The sequence below is a fragment of the Diadema setosum genome, chromosome 7 (assembly GCF_964275005.1).
Source record: "Diadema setosum chromosome 7, eeDiaSeto1, whole genome shotgun sequence".
NCBI lineage: Eukaryota > Metazoa > Echinodermata > Echinoidea > Diadematoida > Diadematidae > Diadema > Diadema setosum.
In genome coordinates, this window is record NC_092691.1 from 2,156,880 (window position 1) to 2,174,001 (window position 17,122).

General features: G+C 37.8%; 1 protein-coding gene across 1 annotated transcript in view; it reads right to left on the reverse strand.

Moving 5' to 3' along the window:
• Nucleotides 1-365: 365 nt before the first annotated feature.
• LOC140230563 (uncharacterized) overlaps nt 366-17,122 on the reverse strand; it is a 64,597-nt gene continuing 47,840 nt past the window's right edge. Inside the window, exons 6-13 of the mRNA XM_072310706.1 lie at nt 9,609-9,753; nt 5,031-5,146; nt 4,290-4,446; nt 3,263-3,442; nt 2,008-2,144; nt 1,887-1,965; nt 1,093-1,193; nt 366-424 (exon numbers count right to left, since the gene is read on the reverse strand). Coding sequence (XP_072166807.1) covers nt 398-424; nt 1,093-1,193; nt 1,887-1,965; nt 2,008-2,144; nt 3,263-3,442; nt 4,290-4,446; nt 5,031-5,146; nt 9,609-9,753 — 942 coding nt within the window. The 3' untranslated portion in view covers nt 366-397. The remainder of the gene's footprint in view (nt 425-1,092; nt 1,194-1,886; nt 1,966-2,007; nt 2,145-3,262; nt 3,443-4,289; nt 4,447-5,030; nt 5,147-9,608; nt 9,754-17,122) is intronic.

The following is a 17,122-nucleotide window of genomic DNA, read 5'->3' on the forward strand; positions in this document are numbered from 1 at the left end:
CCAGCATCTTGGACGAATGACACCACTCGCTGTCCAAAGGTTGACCCCTGGACACACTACTCCAGTATCGCTCACCTGGACACACAAGAGAACATTTCTACTCTCTGAATGTGGCTAGTCGTTCCCACTAATATTGGTGAGTGGTGAGAAGAGTTGGTGGCATGCGTAAGGCATTATCAACTGTAGTTTTGGGGTAGCTACCGTTCTACCCTTCAGAAAAAAGTCAGCAACTCTCCAAACCATACGGCCAGATCAAGCATGCGCCAGAGAAAACTTGTGAAGTCCCTTGCTGTGGCACAGGATCGTCAGAATATCTCCTGCTACATCCATTTAAGCAGTGTTCTTTTTGGTGAATCCTGTTGCTTGTCCAGTATTCCTACACAAGCCTGATCCAAGATCACAACGATGTCGTCGGTACACCATTCTGAAAGAAAGTTTTTGAAAATGTCACAACTCTTGAATCTATTCTATTCTTCTTCTTCTTCTTCTTCTTCTTTTTTTTTTTTTGGAGGGGGGGAGGGGGGTGAAAGTGCAATGAAGATGGTTTGGTAACTGTTGTCAGGAGAATACATGAAAAATAATAGTCAGTGATTCAATGAATGGTTACACATCAATTAGTGAAAATGCTTAACATTTTCATGTTCAATTTTTAGGTTAAGTGCACTAAAATTGCAGTTGCATTTATTCTTTTATATAAAATTCATCTTTCAAAACATCTATTTCAGTCTTGTACAAATGTATCTAATCACTCCAACATAATAACAAACAGACTTTTTTTACAGTTTTACAACTCAAAATAAGTTCTGTAATGTTCTGTAATTGTGGTATGATGTGATGAAACAGAGGCAACAGTTGGTTAGACTGTGAGCTGGTTTCTCGTTTGCTTCTGCCTTTGCCCAAAATAATTCTATACTGAATCATTAGGCCTTGCTCAGTGTTTCTCGTCATAATCAGCAAAACAAAACGAGATATGATTGCTCATTATCTTAAACTGACTCAGTACAAGGTGGTTCATAAAAAATGCAAGCAATAATGAATGGTATGAAGGCCAGCCCACTGTCTAGAGAGAGAGATTGGTGAAAGCCCGCTTACAATTTCATGCGTCGACGTCAACTCCAGCTGTTCCAGGGCCTCTTGCGACAGTCTCTGGATCTCTTCCAACTCTAATTTCAGCTGGGCCTCATCGTCTGCATCTGTGATCATCAAGACATAAAAAGAATTACCGCAATGCACTGCTACATGCAAAGGCCATTCCCCATCTTGCCTTAATAAGATACTTCAAAGGCTGTTAATTACAAGTACAGGTATTTCCGTGAATGAGGAGGTCATAAGACAGTTTTGCAGGATGTTGATTTTGCGATTTTTACACCGAGCATATCGCAAATGCATTAAATGCTTGTCTGTTCACAATATTTTCACCCGTTCTCATATTTGTGGCTCAACTGTGATTCACAAAATTCACGAAAAATTAGATAGGGCTGCTTAATTTTTTTTTTTATACATTCTTGAAATGAGAAGAAAATGAACATAAATTTGACAATTTGAAACAGGCACAATGAATGTGTTGCCAGTCCAGGGAATAGAAATACACTGAAATATTTGGAGGTTTCTGCAAATTTTGCAACCAAAACAAGACACTGATATAATGGCCAAAATACAGCTCAAATGAAGGTGAATTTTTCACCTATCCGGTGAAATACTAGCAGAAATGATAAAAACTATTATAAAGTAGTAATAGTCACGGAATCAAATTCCACTGGAGTATGTATGCCCATGATTTTTTTTTTTCATCATGGCTATTATTCAAAATACTGCTTACTTACATCAATGAAGAGTAATTTGTCAACCAGCACATTGTAATTTTTCAAAAACTAAAGACAACTCACTGTTGTTTGTTGATGGAGAAACACCCTCCGGAACATCAGAAGGTCCTTCCATCGTATGATCACCATCCTCCTCCTCCTCTTCCTCTTCCTCCTCCTCCTCCTCCTCCTCTTCCTCCACCACCTCGTCCTCCTCAGGATCAAAAGCTGGGTTGGTGATGCCTTTCATTCCATCACCTCTCGCCCCCGTCTCCCTCGCCTCTTCTCCTATTTCAATGTCGAAGGACCCTCTGGGTGGGTGACCCGACACCTGAGTTGTACCTGTGTCACACGGATCAAGTCAGCTGTAATCACATGCCATACTAAATCTGATGATACAAATGCAGTCATTACCTATTCACTGACAACATGGTCAAGCTCACTTGCAGTGGTAGAAGGAAATATTACACAATTCACCGTCATTCAACATCAGCATCTGATTGGTTCACTAATGAATAACAAAATCTACTCTTGGCTCTGTGGAAGATACAGAGTAAATTAGCTAATATAAATCTTTTCAAGATGTTGTTTGTGCACCTACGATGTAATCTAAACTCTGAATCTGCACAATCCATTCCAACTCTTTGTTCTGCACAGCTTGATTGTACTCTTTCCATCTTTTTCTTTCTTTTTAATTCCTGCTTTGGGTACAAAATTGAGAGCTTCGTCAGTCATATTACCTGCTCTGAGAAATGTCACTCCTTGCGTATATTCTCATCAGAAATATCTTCTCCAAGTCCCAAGCTGAAGACACACCAAGGATAATGTGTAGTTGCACATTTTCAAGGAAATCTTGTTTAGTATTTTGGTCCACGGAAGAGGAAGTTATAAAACATGCAATGTCATGACTGTTACACTTGATGTTTTGATGCCACAATTGAACCCAACATTTGTTGTTGTTTGTTTTCATTTTCCAATATTCAGCTGCTTTAGCTGGTTGTCCATGGGGAAGTCGAGACAACGGACAAGTTGAGAGGATGAGACATATTCAGAAACAGAGAGAGAGAGAGACAGAGAAATAGGTGGAAAGAGATGGAGACATAGATAAGGAAAGAGAGACAGAGAAAAATACAGACAGATAGAGATATATGGGGAGAGAGAGGGAGATGGAGAGAAAGAGATGAGATATGGGGAAAGAGAGATATGAAAAGAGATATAGAAACAGAAAGAGATTAGAGACAGAGAAAGATAGAAATAGAAAGAGATATTGAGACAGAGAAAGATAGAAACAGAAAGAGATTAGAGACAGAGAAAGATAGAAATAGAAAGAGATATAGAGACTGAGAAAGATAGAAATAGAAAGAGATGGTGTTAAAAAGCAGAGACAGAGGGAGAGATATGAAGAGAGAGATGGAAAGAGACAGACATACAGACAGACAGAAAGATGGAGAGATTCTCACCTAAAATGTTTTGATGGGCGGGGCTCCTCCCTGCTGAGGTGGAGGCTAGTGAGGACGGAGAGTGGCCCTGGTGTGCCCCTTGTCCCCCAGTACCACCCCCTCCTATCGTGGGTACCCTCTCCCTCTGGTCCGTCTCTGATATCAGCTCAAGATTAGCTATTGCACTGGCTAAGGATGATTCTACACGGAGACCGGCAAGGAGATGCAAAGAAAAGGGGGGAAAATGAAGAACTGGTGCTTGAAAAGTTGCTTGATTGTATCCACAGCTGGGGCAAATGTAGTGATAAAAACATCATTAAATCCCAAAATGGCAGATGGAGTTGTCTTGATTGTCAACCACTTGGAAAGACTTTCAGCCCACACACACAGGACATGTTAGATGGATGATATAGAATTCATCATCACTTGATGGTACAAAGATGATACCCAAATGGCTTTGCTTCATTTCTTAGCCACATACATGAAGAAATACATCGGTTTTCTTTTTAACAAAAACAACCGCATAAGCAGTGTCTGCCCAGTTTCCACATTCAATATCTTTTCTACTTTAGCTACATATTCAGGATTAGATCTCCACTTACAAACAAACAAACAAAAAAAATATGAAGGGCATCACTACGGAAAGAAAACCCTTTTAAGTAAAGAGACAGAAAGAACAAAGTAGATCTTAATCTCAATCACATTTCTTTACGAAATTTGGTACTTTCTAAACTGTATATATAAATGCATGCAAATTACATAAAAACAGAACTTTTAGGAAAATAACAACAAATACGAAACCTGTGCGTTAAAGATCTTGAATGGGCCCAATTTGTACATATTGTTTTCTGTTGATCATTTGTTCATTTTGACATAACCTAAGCTGAGCAATTGTTCATTCTTGACACTACCTCCATTGACAAAATGTCAATATGGACATTACCTGGATTGACCAATTAGAATTGTTTACTCTGGACAGTATTTGAGATGACCAATTGATTACTCTAGACATTACCCAAGTTGACCAACTGTTCACTCTGGACATTACCTGAGTTGACCCTGTCGTTGACCCTGACGGTATCAGCCTTGTCAAAGTCTACAGCTATCGTGTAGCGATGCCGGTAGTCTGGGGGGAACATCATCTTAGGCGAGTCCGGCTCTAGGTTGTGCTGCCTCAGAAAGTCTCGTAGGTGTGCTATCTCTTTCTGCAAGGGTTGGGGGTGGGGTGGGGGGGGGGGTGGGCAGAGGAAGGGTTGGGGTGGGGGAAGGGGGTGGGCAGAGGGAGAGGAGGGGTAGGAAGGAGGGAAAAAGGTGGACATGAATCTCAGTCAAGCACAGGTTGGAAAAATCCTACGCATCTAACCTCATAATTGGGATGCATCTTTAAGGGGGACGTAAGTGCAGATTCCAGAAATATGAATTACACTGACGGAACACAAAAGTAGTTTATTTTGTCAGTTTCAATTATCACAGGAAAACGAGTGATTTTGCACCTTGGTCATGCTATGAAATAAATTTGTGTAATGGCAGGGAATGGCATAGTTTCAAAAATATCAGTGTAATCACAACATTTGTGAAAATGTATTTCGAAAAGACACTGTGAAATAAAATTTGTATCTGGCATTTCCACAAGATCTGCTATTCCTACAATTTAAAGTGCTCTGCATAAAAAAAAAAAACAACAACAGTGCTTTACTATACTGACAAAAGAAGATAAAGTGATTTTCATAGAAAAAAAAAAAAACCTTTCCAAACAGGGAAAATAATACAACTGGACACGGTCACTCACTAGCTGTTGGTCACACTGAGATTGCAAGGCATCTGCTTGGATTTCGGCCTGGTTGCGGGCATATTTGACCGTCTGCAGCTCCGCTATTGCTCCTTCCCTGGCCTTGTTCACACCAGCTGTTGGCAGGTTGACAAAATACCAAAGTACAGCTGGATGAAATTAAAACTGGTGCAGTAGCAGCATCTGATATCAATGTTTGCATTGTCTCCCTTTGTTTATCATTCCTGCATTGCTGAATTTCATAGCAAGTACATGATGGTATGTACCATGTATAATCAAAGACTGGGCCCCAGTAACCCACCCATCCATATTTCCTTAAAACATTTAAAGGAAATGTTTTCAGCTGAGAAAAAGAAGGGCGCTATTGCGTTCTAAGATTTGAGCGTAAATAAAATGTAATGATCAATTTTCATGAAATACAAAGTTTATTTATTAAAAGTGGGTAAATTTATAAGCATTATTCCAGACATGGGATAAAATAGCCCCTTTGTAGATCTGATTTTTACATTTTACTGAAAATGAAAATAACTAAAGATTGATACCACAATGTAGAGATCAAGTTCTACACTGAGATAGCAAATAATTCAATACAAAAAATTGCGATAATGCCCTTCTGGTTCTCAGCCGACAATTAAAAGCAAATGCATGTTAACTTGTGTTGGTACATGATACCCTCAAAAGTGACAATCAGGGTTACATGATTGAAATACAAGTCAAAATGCATTTGCATTGCATATCAGTAGTCCCTTTAAGACAGTTGTCTAACATATGCAATAGGTGATTTGTGTTTTATATGTGCATAGCCCAATATTTGGCCTTTACTTGTGTAAAAATGAAATCCGACCACTTACATGAGTGAATTATGAACCAAATACATATTAAATCAGAAAGTTACTGACATCAGTGGCAGAGAAAACTACAAAACAATGTTATCTGGATAAGAAATAGGAAATGTGATATCTACTCACAAGTCCAAATAATCATATCTACATTACTTCCTGTCAACATTTCAAAGTCTAGAAATGTTTGACAGTCGAATCTCGCCTGCTTTCATAAGGCATGTTTACTAAGGAAGTGTCTTGAATTAACCCTTTGCGCGTAATCACAAACCAAAACTCCTGCAAACTTAACTCCATTAAATCCTTCAAAGCCAACTTTCCTAAATCTCTGCTAGTCCAGTTGCTGGCTTTATCTCACTGTGTAAAAAAGAGGTTTTTTTTTTTATTATTTGAATGAATGAAATCAGAAAAATGATACATCCTAATAGAAGCTTAGAGTATGGAAGAGTTAAAGATCAAATAATTAAAAGGAAACTGATGTTTGTCAGTCTTTATGGTGACGGGTCACATAATGTATAATCCCAAATGGACAATGAGATTGCATCAGCATTCTGCGGGTACAAACATGTAACACCACCCAGATACAGTTCAGTGGTGGAGCCTGAACAAATCCGGTCTGGTCTGTTTGATTAAATGTGATTCAACATTATTATTGGTCGGTCTCTTCTAGTAAATGGCTGACGAGATCAAGATATACTGTAACATCCTGATTCTGATTTGATGTGTTATTATCTAAAGGGATCACAGATTTCTCAAATAAAAAAAGAAATAACTAAATGATGTATTAAAATGTGCATAATATATGTCTATTACAGGGGATCTTGTATGTTGACAGTTATCACGTTTTATGTGTTCTAAGAAATATGCCTGTAAAATGTGTCTTTGCTTTTAAAGGGATGGTATAGTTTTTGTTGAGAAGGGGGAAGTTCAGATTTTAACATTTTGCGAGATAATTAGAAACCACTTTACATGTATGATGATATATTAAGGCATACAATTCTAGGAGGAATTTAAAGTTTATTGGATGAAAAGCGGTTTTGAAATGGCTGAGATAAGAAATTATCTCAGCAAAAAAAAAAAAGAGATCTTATATAATTCCTCTCAGCAAAAAAAAAAAAAAGATCTTATCTCAGCCATTTCAAAACCGATTTTCATCCAATAAACTTTGAATTCCTCTTAGAGAATTGTATGTCTTACATCATCATACATGTAAGTGGTTTCTAATTATCTCGCAAAAAGTTGAAATCTGAATTCCCCCTTCTCAACCAATACTATACCATCCCTTTAAACATCTTCAATGCTATGGACCTAGCACTAGTCTCTCATTAACATACTGTACCATGACAGCGTCATCGCTGAATTATGAGGACACATAGGCTTGGTATTCAAAAGTCAAGTGGCATTGGAAATGATCTGGGGTTATATGGTCTGCACTTTAACTGTGACCATAAATGTGAAATGTTCTTCCCAAAAAGCAAATAGAGCACACAGTATTGAAGTGAGGCTATTATTCACTCATAATAACCATTAAAATTTGATATATGATCAGATGTGTTGACATAGGGAAAGACTCAGTGTTACAATGCAAAGGAATGAACAAATTCCAAGAAGGATTATCCAGTATCTACATGAGGATTAAAAAACAAACAAACAATAAACAGCCTTCCATTCCAGGTAGGTCTGTTTCTTCCTTCTTCTTCTGCTTAATAACAAATTTGCCTGATGATTTCATGCAATTACCATTTGTTGTGTCACTTTGGCACAATGCCCTAGATACATTGTAACTGATGTGAAAAATACTAATGCATGAAGAATGAATGCATTCAAAGGGATGGTACAGTATAGGTGGACATGAGATTGGGCTTTTAACTTTATGCGAGATACCAAGAAAACATTTACGAAATAGTACAGAGCATACCATTTTAAGAGGAATTCAAAGTTTATATGATGAAAAACGGGTTTGGAATGACTGAAACATCCAAAAACAAAGTAAAACAAAGTGATCGTAATAAAGTGTGGGTCCCACACTTATTAGAATCGCTCTGTTTTGGATATCTCAGCCATTTCAAGACCAATTTTCATCAAATAAATGTTGAATTCCTCACGGAATTACATGCTCTTCCATATTTCATAACAGGTTTCTCATTATCTCACAAAAAAATGTTAGAAACCTGAAATCAGGTCTCAACCAAAACTATACGATCCTTTTAAAATGAAAATACTTGTTTATGTATGGATAATAATAAGTAGACAAATGAGTGAATGATTGAGATAATAGAAATGTATGAGTGGAAAAAGGAACAAGTAATGTATGAATGAATGTCTTTCAGTCAAAAGATAGTGAAATACACAACAAATAGATATATTTTATAGCTTGCAAAACTAATTGAATGAACAGATAATATTTTAGAGTAATTTATTTACACACTGTTTAGAGGAAAAGAAAAAAAAATAGAAAAAAAAGCTCAGTCCTTCACAAAAAGAAAAAAAAACTGAAAGAAAATGTTTGGCACAGAAGACACAGACCATACAAGACACATACAAAGCAAACAAGTATCACAGATACAACATTACACCTGTCATTTCATGTCAGTGAGTATTGATCAATACAGGATTGTTTTAAGCCTTGCCAATTAACGATGACTAGCTATACAAGCATCAACAACAGTGACTTAGCCAGAAACAGAGAGACAGAAAAAAAAATATATAAGAGGAGAAATGAATAACACTTCTGAGAAAAATCCTACAAAAACTCTTCCCACCTCTCCCTAGAGCAAATGCTGGTGAACTCTAAACACCCAAGTAGGTCACTTTGTCGAACAAGATCACGTTGCAAACACAACCATCAGAGTCCAACTTTTGGGAACTCTTTATTACAACAGGTGCAATTTACTCAGTTAGTACTTCTGTGAAATTTCATTCATTTTAACATGTTCACAAAGAACTGTATTAGAGAAGAAATGTTTGCAGCATGAAATTTTCGCAAATTGGGGCCGATGGCCTTTTTCGCCTACAGAAATGTTTGCAAATTTCCACTGGCATTCAATGCATATAGCGCAGACTAAAATTTTCAAGTGCATTTGAAATTTGCAAATCTTGGCTCTCGCAAAATTTGCAAAATTAAAAGGCACGGGAACATTTCTGGTTTTACAGTAACTCGCTCACAGTCCAAGTTGGACTGCAACTGTTATTTGCAGTAAGTTATGGGGAGTATCTATGACTCTTGACACAACCACAAGCACTACTCCTGAACACCCCCCCCCCCCCTAACGCTCTATGGCCCTTGTGTTTTCTATATACTTCAAAACAAAAATGAATGTTATCTACAGAAGATCTGCCAATTCAAGCTATACATGTCACCCGAGATTCCTCCTGGGCTTCGATGCATAAAAGATGCAATCAAACGTAAGTCAGGTATCAGCCAATCAGAATTGAGTAGTCAGAGACTTACGTTTGATTTTCTGCCCTATATTTGATATCAACCTTTATGCAAAGGGCCCTTGTCATATCCTCTCTTGGCACTCATCATAAATCAATTATTTGTTTTTTACAGTCAGAAACAACTTTCACTACTAAGACATGCATAGAATTTAAAACTGATATTAACCCGTTGAGGACGGTTTGATTTTGCTACAACACGCATTTCCCATAGACGCTTGCCCGAGTATACTCGGGACTCGTCCTCAACAGGTTAAAAAATTCTACCTATGACTGGTCCGTGTCATCATCTTTGACTTACTTGCATATATGCCGTAAACTCTCCATAACCTCAGGGATATGATGTAGGTGGTAGCTTTGCACCAAGACTTATTGTCCTCCACGCCGCTCGCCAGGAGCGCGAGGTCGATGACGAAGGTGACGGTGACCACGACAACATCAAAGAGCTGGTGGGTGAGAGGGGAAGAGAAGAAAAGGAGAGGAAGACAGTTATATTTAGTGAGCGATCAGATTAGAAATTGATGACATACATGTATACGGTAGCAAACTGGTGCAAGCACTTTGGATGCCTCTAAAACATTTCACCCACATGATGCTAACTGTCATCTGGGTAAAGTGGGTATTTCGTAGGCTAGGCGACTACATAATGACCTGGTAGCAACGCGAGTCTAGCTGATCACTGAATTGTCGGGCATACCGGCACTAGCCTGGTCTTTGGGAGTCGTAAGAGGATATAACTTATTTTAATTTTTCAAAGACTTTTTCCAGTCTCCAGCTGATCTTCCAGACATCTCCTTAGTCGCAACCAAGTCACAAAGACGAATTTGTCTGCGATGTCTCCAAGACATCTCTCAGACCTTGTAGAGAAGTGTCCCTCAGTGAGATATGTCCATTTGAGTCAAATTTTAGCTGAAATTTGACCCAGTACAAGAATGTGAATCAAGAAAAAGAAATGTACAATGTATTTCCTCTCATTCCTTGCTTTTTCTTTCTCTTGCACAAAGGATGCCTTTCACTCACATATAGATGACAAAACATTTCACATTTCCACAATTTAGGAGACAAAGTAATATTCACTACTAGATTAAAAAACAAGAATTATTTGCTTTTACAGCATATCTTTTTTTTTTCTCTCTCTCAAAATCTTTCACTTCAGGCTTTCGAGTCTATTCTCTGATAAAGACAAAGAAGCTGTACACACACATTGCCAATGAAAATTACAGGCACATAGACCCACTGGTTTAGTTGAATGCGTACGTGGGCAGTTGGCGCAAGTTTCCTACAGAGACCTATGCTATCGACTCCTCTTACGCGTTTATGCTTTGACCCATTTCCATGAGTCCAAAAAAGTCAGATCCACTGTAGCCGGTAGTCCGAACACAGTTCGGCTCGTGATTCAGCTGAGTGATGATAACAGCTTTAGCAAATTACTTCTGTGATGTTATAAAAGAAGCACGCACCCTGGCATCACTACAGACCGTGTAACGCGCAGAAGACAACGAAGGCAACGTTACCTAGCAACACCTATGCGCTTTACTCTTAATGACAGCTCAACTTCGGCAATCTTCGTATCAATGCTAGACGTGATCGCCACTATCATCCAACAGCGCCCCGCAACTGCCAGGTCTTCGCGTCTTTAATAGCCGTAGAAAAGGAAACCATGCATACCCTTTAAATTCCATAAGATGTTATTTGTAAAACAGTATGTGGCATTAAATCAATACACAATCAATAAATTCCACATCAATCTTATCCAAACAGGCCCAATGTTCTACAGGATTCCAGTTACAGCAAAGTCAGATTATACAACATGCACTCAAGCAACAACAAACTGGCAAGATCAAGATGGTATTACAAGGTTTTACCTTCACACTTTTTTTTATCAGTCTGTTTTCTTTGTATCATTAGCACGATATTTCCACTTACTCAGGTCTACTACTGACATTAATCATATTTTACAGATAAAAATTAGGTACTGTATGCTTATGTAGTCTCCAAAAAAAATATAAATCATTACTTTTAACAGTACTGGGCATTCAAACTGCAATGCAGGATTTGAAGTGTCCTTTAAATGCAAGACTGAAAGCATAGACTGCCCCATGGATTCACATTGAGGATGGTGTGAGGTCTTTTTGAGCATGTGGTTTCAATGGGTGTCGTAAGTATATCTCTGCACCTTCACAATTCTCAAAGTCATGGTCGAACTTGGCAAACAAAACATTGCACACGTACAATGGTACACACACACACCACACACACACACACACACACACACACACAAACCCACTCTAATGCTAAAGCACTGAGTGAAATATTGTGATGCATGTGTACGCTGCATATTGGCAAGGTGGTGTCGACCGCATCGCTCATGAGAACAAATATCACAAGTACCGTATTTGCATACCGGGAGGGCAGCCAATGCGGCAACATTCCAATAAAGAAGAGGGGGATTCAAATCTTTTGTCATTTGTACCTCCGGGTCATATTTGAAGAAACTCTTCAACCAATGCAAGTCATAATTATTCATGAAGTTGCCATGGCAGCAGCCAGACATTGGCCAATCAGCCCCTCAGTGGTTGTTTCAGTTGCTGCAGGCATTTCAGTGTAAAACACGGCCAGATGTCTTCATGAAACTGGGCCCAGCACTAATGAGTGACACATTAACCAAGGAGTGCCCTACTCAAAGAAATTTTGCTTGAATAAGAAAACCAATAATCATGATAATAACAGGGATGATGACTGGCATATATTCCATGTACCAGGTTTTAGGATTGAAGGAGGTTCCAGTACAGTTTGGGTAATGACAGCGCCTCAAATGATTGATGATTGATTCAAGTGTATTAAATTTATTAAAGTTTAAAGGAGAATGAAACCAAAATATAATTTCATCATGTGAATTGAGGGAATACAGTGTAATATTTAGTAGAACATATCAGCAAAGTTTGAGTAAAGTCAGACGATTCATTCAAAAGTTATGAATTTCCAAAGTTTTGGTAACACTGCCATTACTTGATGAAAGGACTAAAACACTTTTTGGTGTCATGTATGGAAAATAATACAAAGAAAATATAAAGAATATTTTCGCTTTTCTAGCATAATGAAAGAGCACTTGACTACGGTAAACCTCTTTCAGAAAGCAGGGGGAATATACATTGACATTGTACATTTGTGTATTACCCTTTAATCATACATCAGTAACAAGTCGCGGGAATGTGTACTTTTCGTAAAAAAATCTTTATATTTTCCTTATATCGTTCAAAATATGTGACATCACAAACTGCAGAAGTCCCAACATGATTGTAACATGTTTGTGACATGCAAGTTTACGTACAATTGTACGTATCTGTACTGGTATGCAGAACACAGTTCATGAACAAGGTGTGTGATAATTGCTGTACTCCACAATCGCACAAATTGAACCGCTCAAGAATTTGTCGGGAGTCCCGACCGTGAGAAATTAGACTCGCTATTATATAGTGTATATATGGCGTACACAGCATAGTACTCTGGGATGTGAAACCCCTCTATACATTAATGGCAGCATGGGTAGGTCCATGATGGCAGTAACCCACTCCTCGTGGTCTCAACACCACTTCAATTTGAGTGCATTGCTAGCGGAAGACATAGGTTAGAGTCCAGATGACTGTTAGGAATTCATAATTAGGGCAAGCCATGCCGAAACGTTTCGACAATCTAATGGATCAATTATGTTGCCCCACAACCCGATCCCAACGTTTACACATGTAACAATCAAAACATTTCCCCTGCATTAGCAGTGACCTTGGCCAATCTCACAGGTCTAGTACAGGGGTAGATGATGGCTCACCCCCCCCCCCCCCCACCAGAGGGGACTGTTGGTGAATTCAGTGGAAAGATAATAATATTAAGTCATTACCCAAACTTAAAGGGTAAGTTTCAACAAACCACTACGAGCAAAGCCATCCTGATGCTGCTGCCATCCAAGGTAAGCAAAAAATGGCCAAAATAAAAAAAAAAAAGATTAATATTTCTCAGCAATTTCTACATTTTTGTTCCCCATTTCTCCATGACACACTGTACAACTTCTTTGGTATTTGCTGGTTGTTGGGCTTTCTTTTTTCCAATATCGTACCTCAGATGCCCTTATACATGTACTTAGGTAAAGGAAAACAATGTTTGATACTGACTCTTTCCATATTATACACTGTATTAAACACAAACATATACTGTGTTTGCACATTTTCTTCTCTTTCGTTTTCAGCATTTTTTTTTTGTTCTTTTTTGTTGTCGTTCTTTTGGTCTTTATTAATGCAGACAGTCCTTGAGGGCACTTGCGTGCAAATTCCCCCTACCCAACACACACAAAAAAGAGAAAAATCTCTCTTAATTTACTCAGTACTCGCTTCACAATGCATGGTTTCCATCTATCCACTCATTTTCCTATCTACAAATCATTTCCTCCCTTTTTTAATCACATTCATATTGGCAACTGGCCAGTTGGTGCCAAGTACAGCTTCCCTGTACACAGAAGTCATTTGGTCCCAAACCAAACATCGTGCAATTAATGCAATACTAGATAGAGATGACACTATTTTTTGTTTGCACATGATGATACCAGCTATTTATCATTAATGTAATGATAAAACAAATATCACACACAAAAATGTACACAAAGGTACATTTATTATGCACTTTGACCAACATATAATAAACCCTTGCATACAGCCTGCAGCCACTACAAGCACCATAACATTAGTACATTCCGAACACAAATACTGATGTACACATATTGTACCACATATCCAGTCAAACAAGACTCTAAACCCTGCAAGTTCCTAGAATTAGCAGTCCTGCTTTCTATCAGATAAAGACATGGGATTTCCAGCAGTTCCATTTGATTGATCATTTATGGCTAAATTTGAGCACCTTTTGGCAAATTCTATGGTACATGATTATCATGCAGCTGCATTAAATTTCTGCCTACTTCTGCTTTCAGATTCATTATAAGCTAGGAAAAAGAAAACTTTAGAAATATGCGTATAGAGAAAGATCAACATTTGCACAGTCATGCAAGCACAATCTGTCAGTCGTGGAGGACAGAACTTGTCATTCAATTCCGAGCCCCCGAGGTGAGAATGCACAAACATCTGCCAAGTTGTGTAGAGCCAACGGTCAAGTTGTGTAAAGCTAACGGTCAATAAATCAATAAATCAATCAATCAATCAAACATTCCGGTCTTGACCGAATGACAATATTGTGATCTCATTTTGTGGTATAAAAACACAAACATCTCAAGCTCTGTGTTTGTTCCTGCTTCATCAACATGACAGACCACTCCCCCAAAGTGCTTCATCATTGACAGTGCTACAATCATCAATCTTTAGACCACTTATAGAGTTATGGTTTATAAAACCGTACAAAATGTAATAAAACTATCACTAAGTAAAGATCACTTTGTTTCCCCTGTCATCATGGAACTGTCTGATTTGCACTATAACATTACCTTGCAGTCGGAAATATTACGAATATTGTGCTTGGTGAGCTGCATCTTTTGTTTTTTGGTGGAGATTTGGGGGTCAAAGTTACAAAAACACATTTTCATAAAGGGGCTGCAGGTAGAACATTTATTTTAACACAGTGTGGGGGTCAAGGGTCAATTGTATCCCCCCCCCCCCCCCCCGAATTTCTGGGCAGAACCCCGGTGTGTGTATGTGTTTTGTTTTCTATTATTTTACCCGTTTCATTTTCTTTTTTATTATTATTTACAAGAGCCCCCAGTGTGTTGGGGGATCAGCTCTCCAAACCTGCCCCCCTCCCCCAATCATATGATATCCACAGTTAGCACAGTTTCAAAGTTGGAAATTTATCAACCCAACTTTCCACTATGAACAGTCATATCCATCCTCGAACCATCCATTTAGTCACCTGTTATCTACAATAGTTTCATATGTATGACTGTATCTGTCTGTCTGTCTGTCTGTTTGTGTGTCTACGTCTAGCACGATTAATATAAAAGTTTGTGACAACGGACACACAAACACATGCTCTACATTACAACTGAGGAACAAATACTGGAGTACACACTATACACACAGGTATAGACCACTTGGGATCAATGCGGCTGAACTCATGCAAGTGGAATGCTCCTAACAGACCCACCTCCCAGCCTCAATACACTAGATCAGGATCACATTTGTGACTGATATGCCTCCAGTTGGCAACAGTCCCGACTACCCTACACCTGTGAACACACATCAACCTACTTCTAACAAAGTAATTGGACCAATATTTTCAAGGTCAGTACAAAAAAAATGAAAAAAAAAATAAGTAAATTGATTAATACGATATCTATAAAAGTCGCTTTGGGACGATTTCAAGTTTATGGCAATGCAGATGAAATAAATTTGAATCTGAATTTGAATTCGAGGATTAAGTTTAAATTTATACATGTATGTAAGTTTGGAATGACGCAGTTGTCTAAATAACAATAATAGATACTACAGCTGTACTTTGACCATATCAACAAACAAGGAAACAGCTAGAGTTTAAGACTACACAATTAGTTAGGTTTCTATTCTTAGCTTGTGTAATTCAGTTTCGTAATTCCCCTTTCTGTATGTATATGAATAGCATATCAATTATGCAAGTGTACACTACATTTGGGGAAATACACCCTACAAGCAATGCTTTTAAATAGCATTCCTCCCCATCTCATCATTTTTCCATGTCAATACTCAAAATGTCTTCTTCTTTTTTTAATCTTCATTATCAAAACTGTGTACTTATGAATTTTATCTATTGCACAATGTAATGTCAATATATGCACTCTATTCTGTACAAATGGATATCTTACATTGGTTTCTGTTTGAAAGGGAAAAGAAAAATAAACGAATGAATACATTACTAATGAATAGAGACAATTACTACTTATGAATTTCAATCCAAAACACAATACTGCAGTTCATCTTCCACTGGATAGCCAGTGATGGTTTTGATCCCTTACAGACCCAGAAATGTCAGCATATTCTAAAATTCAAATCAAAGAATTGTTCATCACAACTAACTGACAAATGCCTAGCAATCATGATGTCATGGGTTTGAATCACACCCAAGTATGTATGCCAATGTTTTTTTACCATGGCTATAACTCAACAACACTGAATAATGTGTTTGTTTGTTGTTTGTTGTTGTTTTTTGTTTTTTTAACATTGATGAAGGGTAATTTGTCAATCAGCTGCAATAAAACTACATCAATACGAAAGAGTCATAAATTTGAATATATATTTTAGAATAAGAACATAAGAAGCTGCACATGCTGCACGTCCACACACACTACAATAGGCAAAATATTGAGGGTTTGAAAAAAATTGAGATGAACCAATTTCTTTAATCATGATGCAGATCATGATAGGTCATGATAGTCAATGATCTTCTGTGTCCACAAATGAGAACTAATTCTTACAATGCATTACAAAAATTTGTTTTTGAAGACCGCAAATGTGTACATCTATGTAGGTCTGTGGTATCACAAAACATCCTACCATACAAAATTTTCACAAAAGCCTAAAATATACGGAGATATCAGCATTTTGAATAATAAACCAAACTGTAGACGGTTTAGTCTGGAAACAATTTTATTATAACTATTGTTGACATTTTGTGTATCTAACAATACTTAACATCGATAATACGGATTCAAATTTTTCCAGTGGTGTGTGCATCCCTAACTCACATTCCAGAATGTTCTATTTTAGAGCACGAATGCTGGGTTTTTGTTTCATCTGCAAATGGTACAAATTTGTAGTAAAGTATGCCTTTAATATCTGGTGTGTGTGA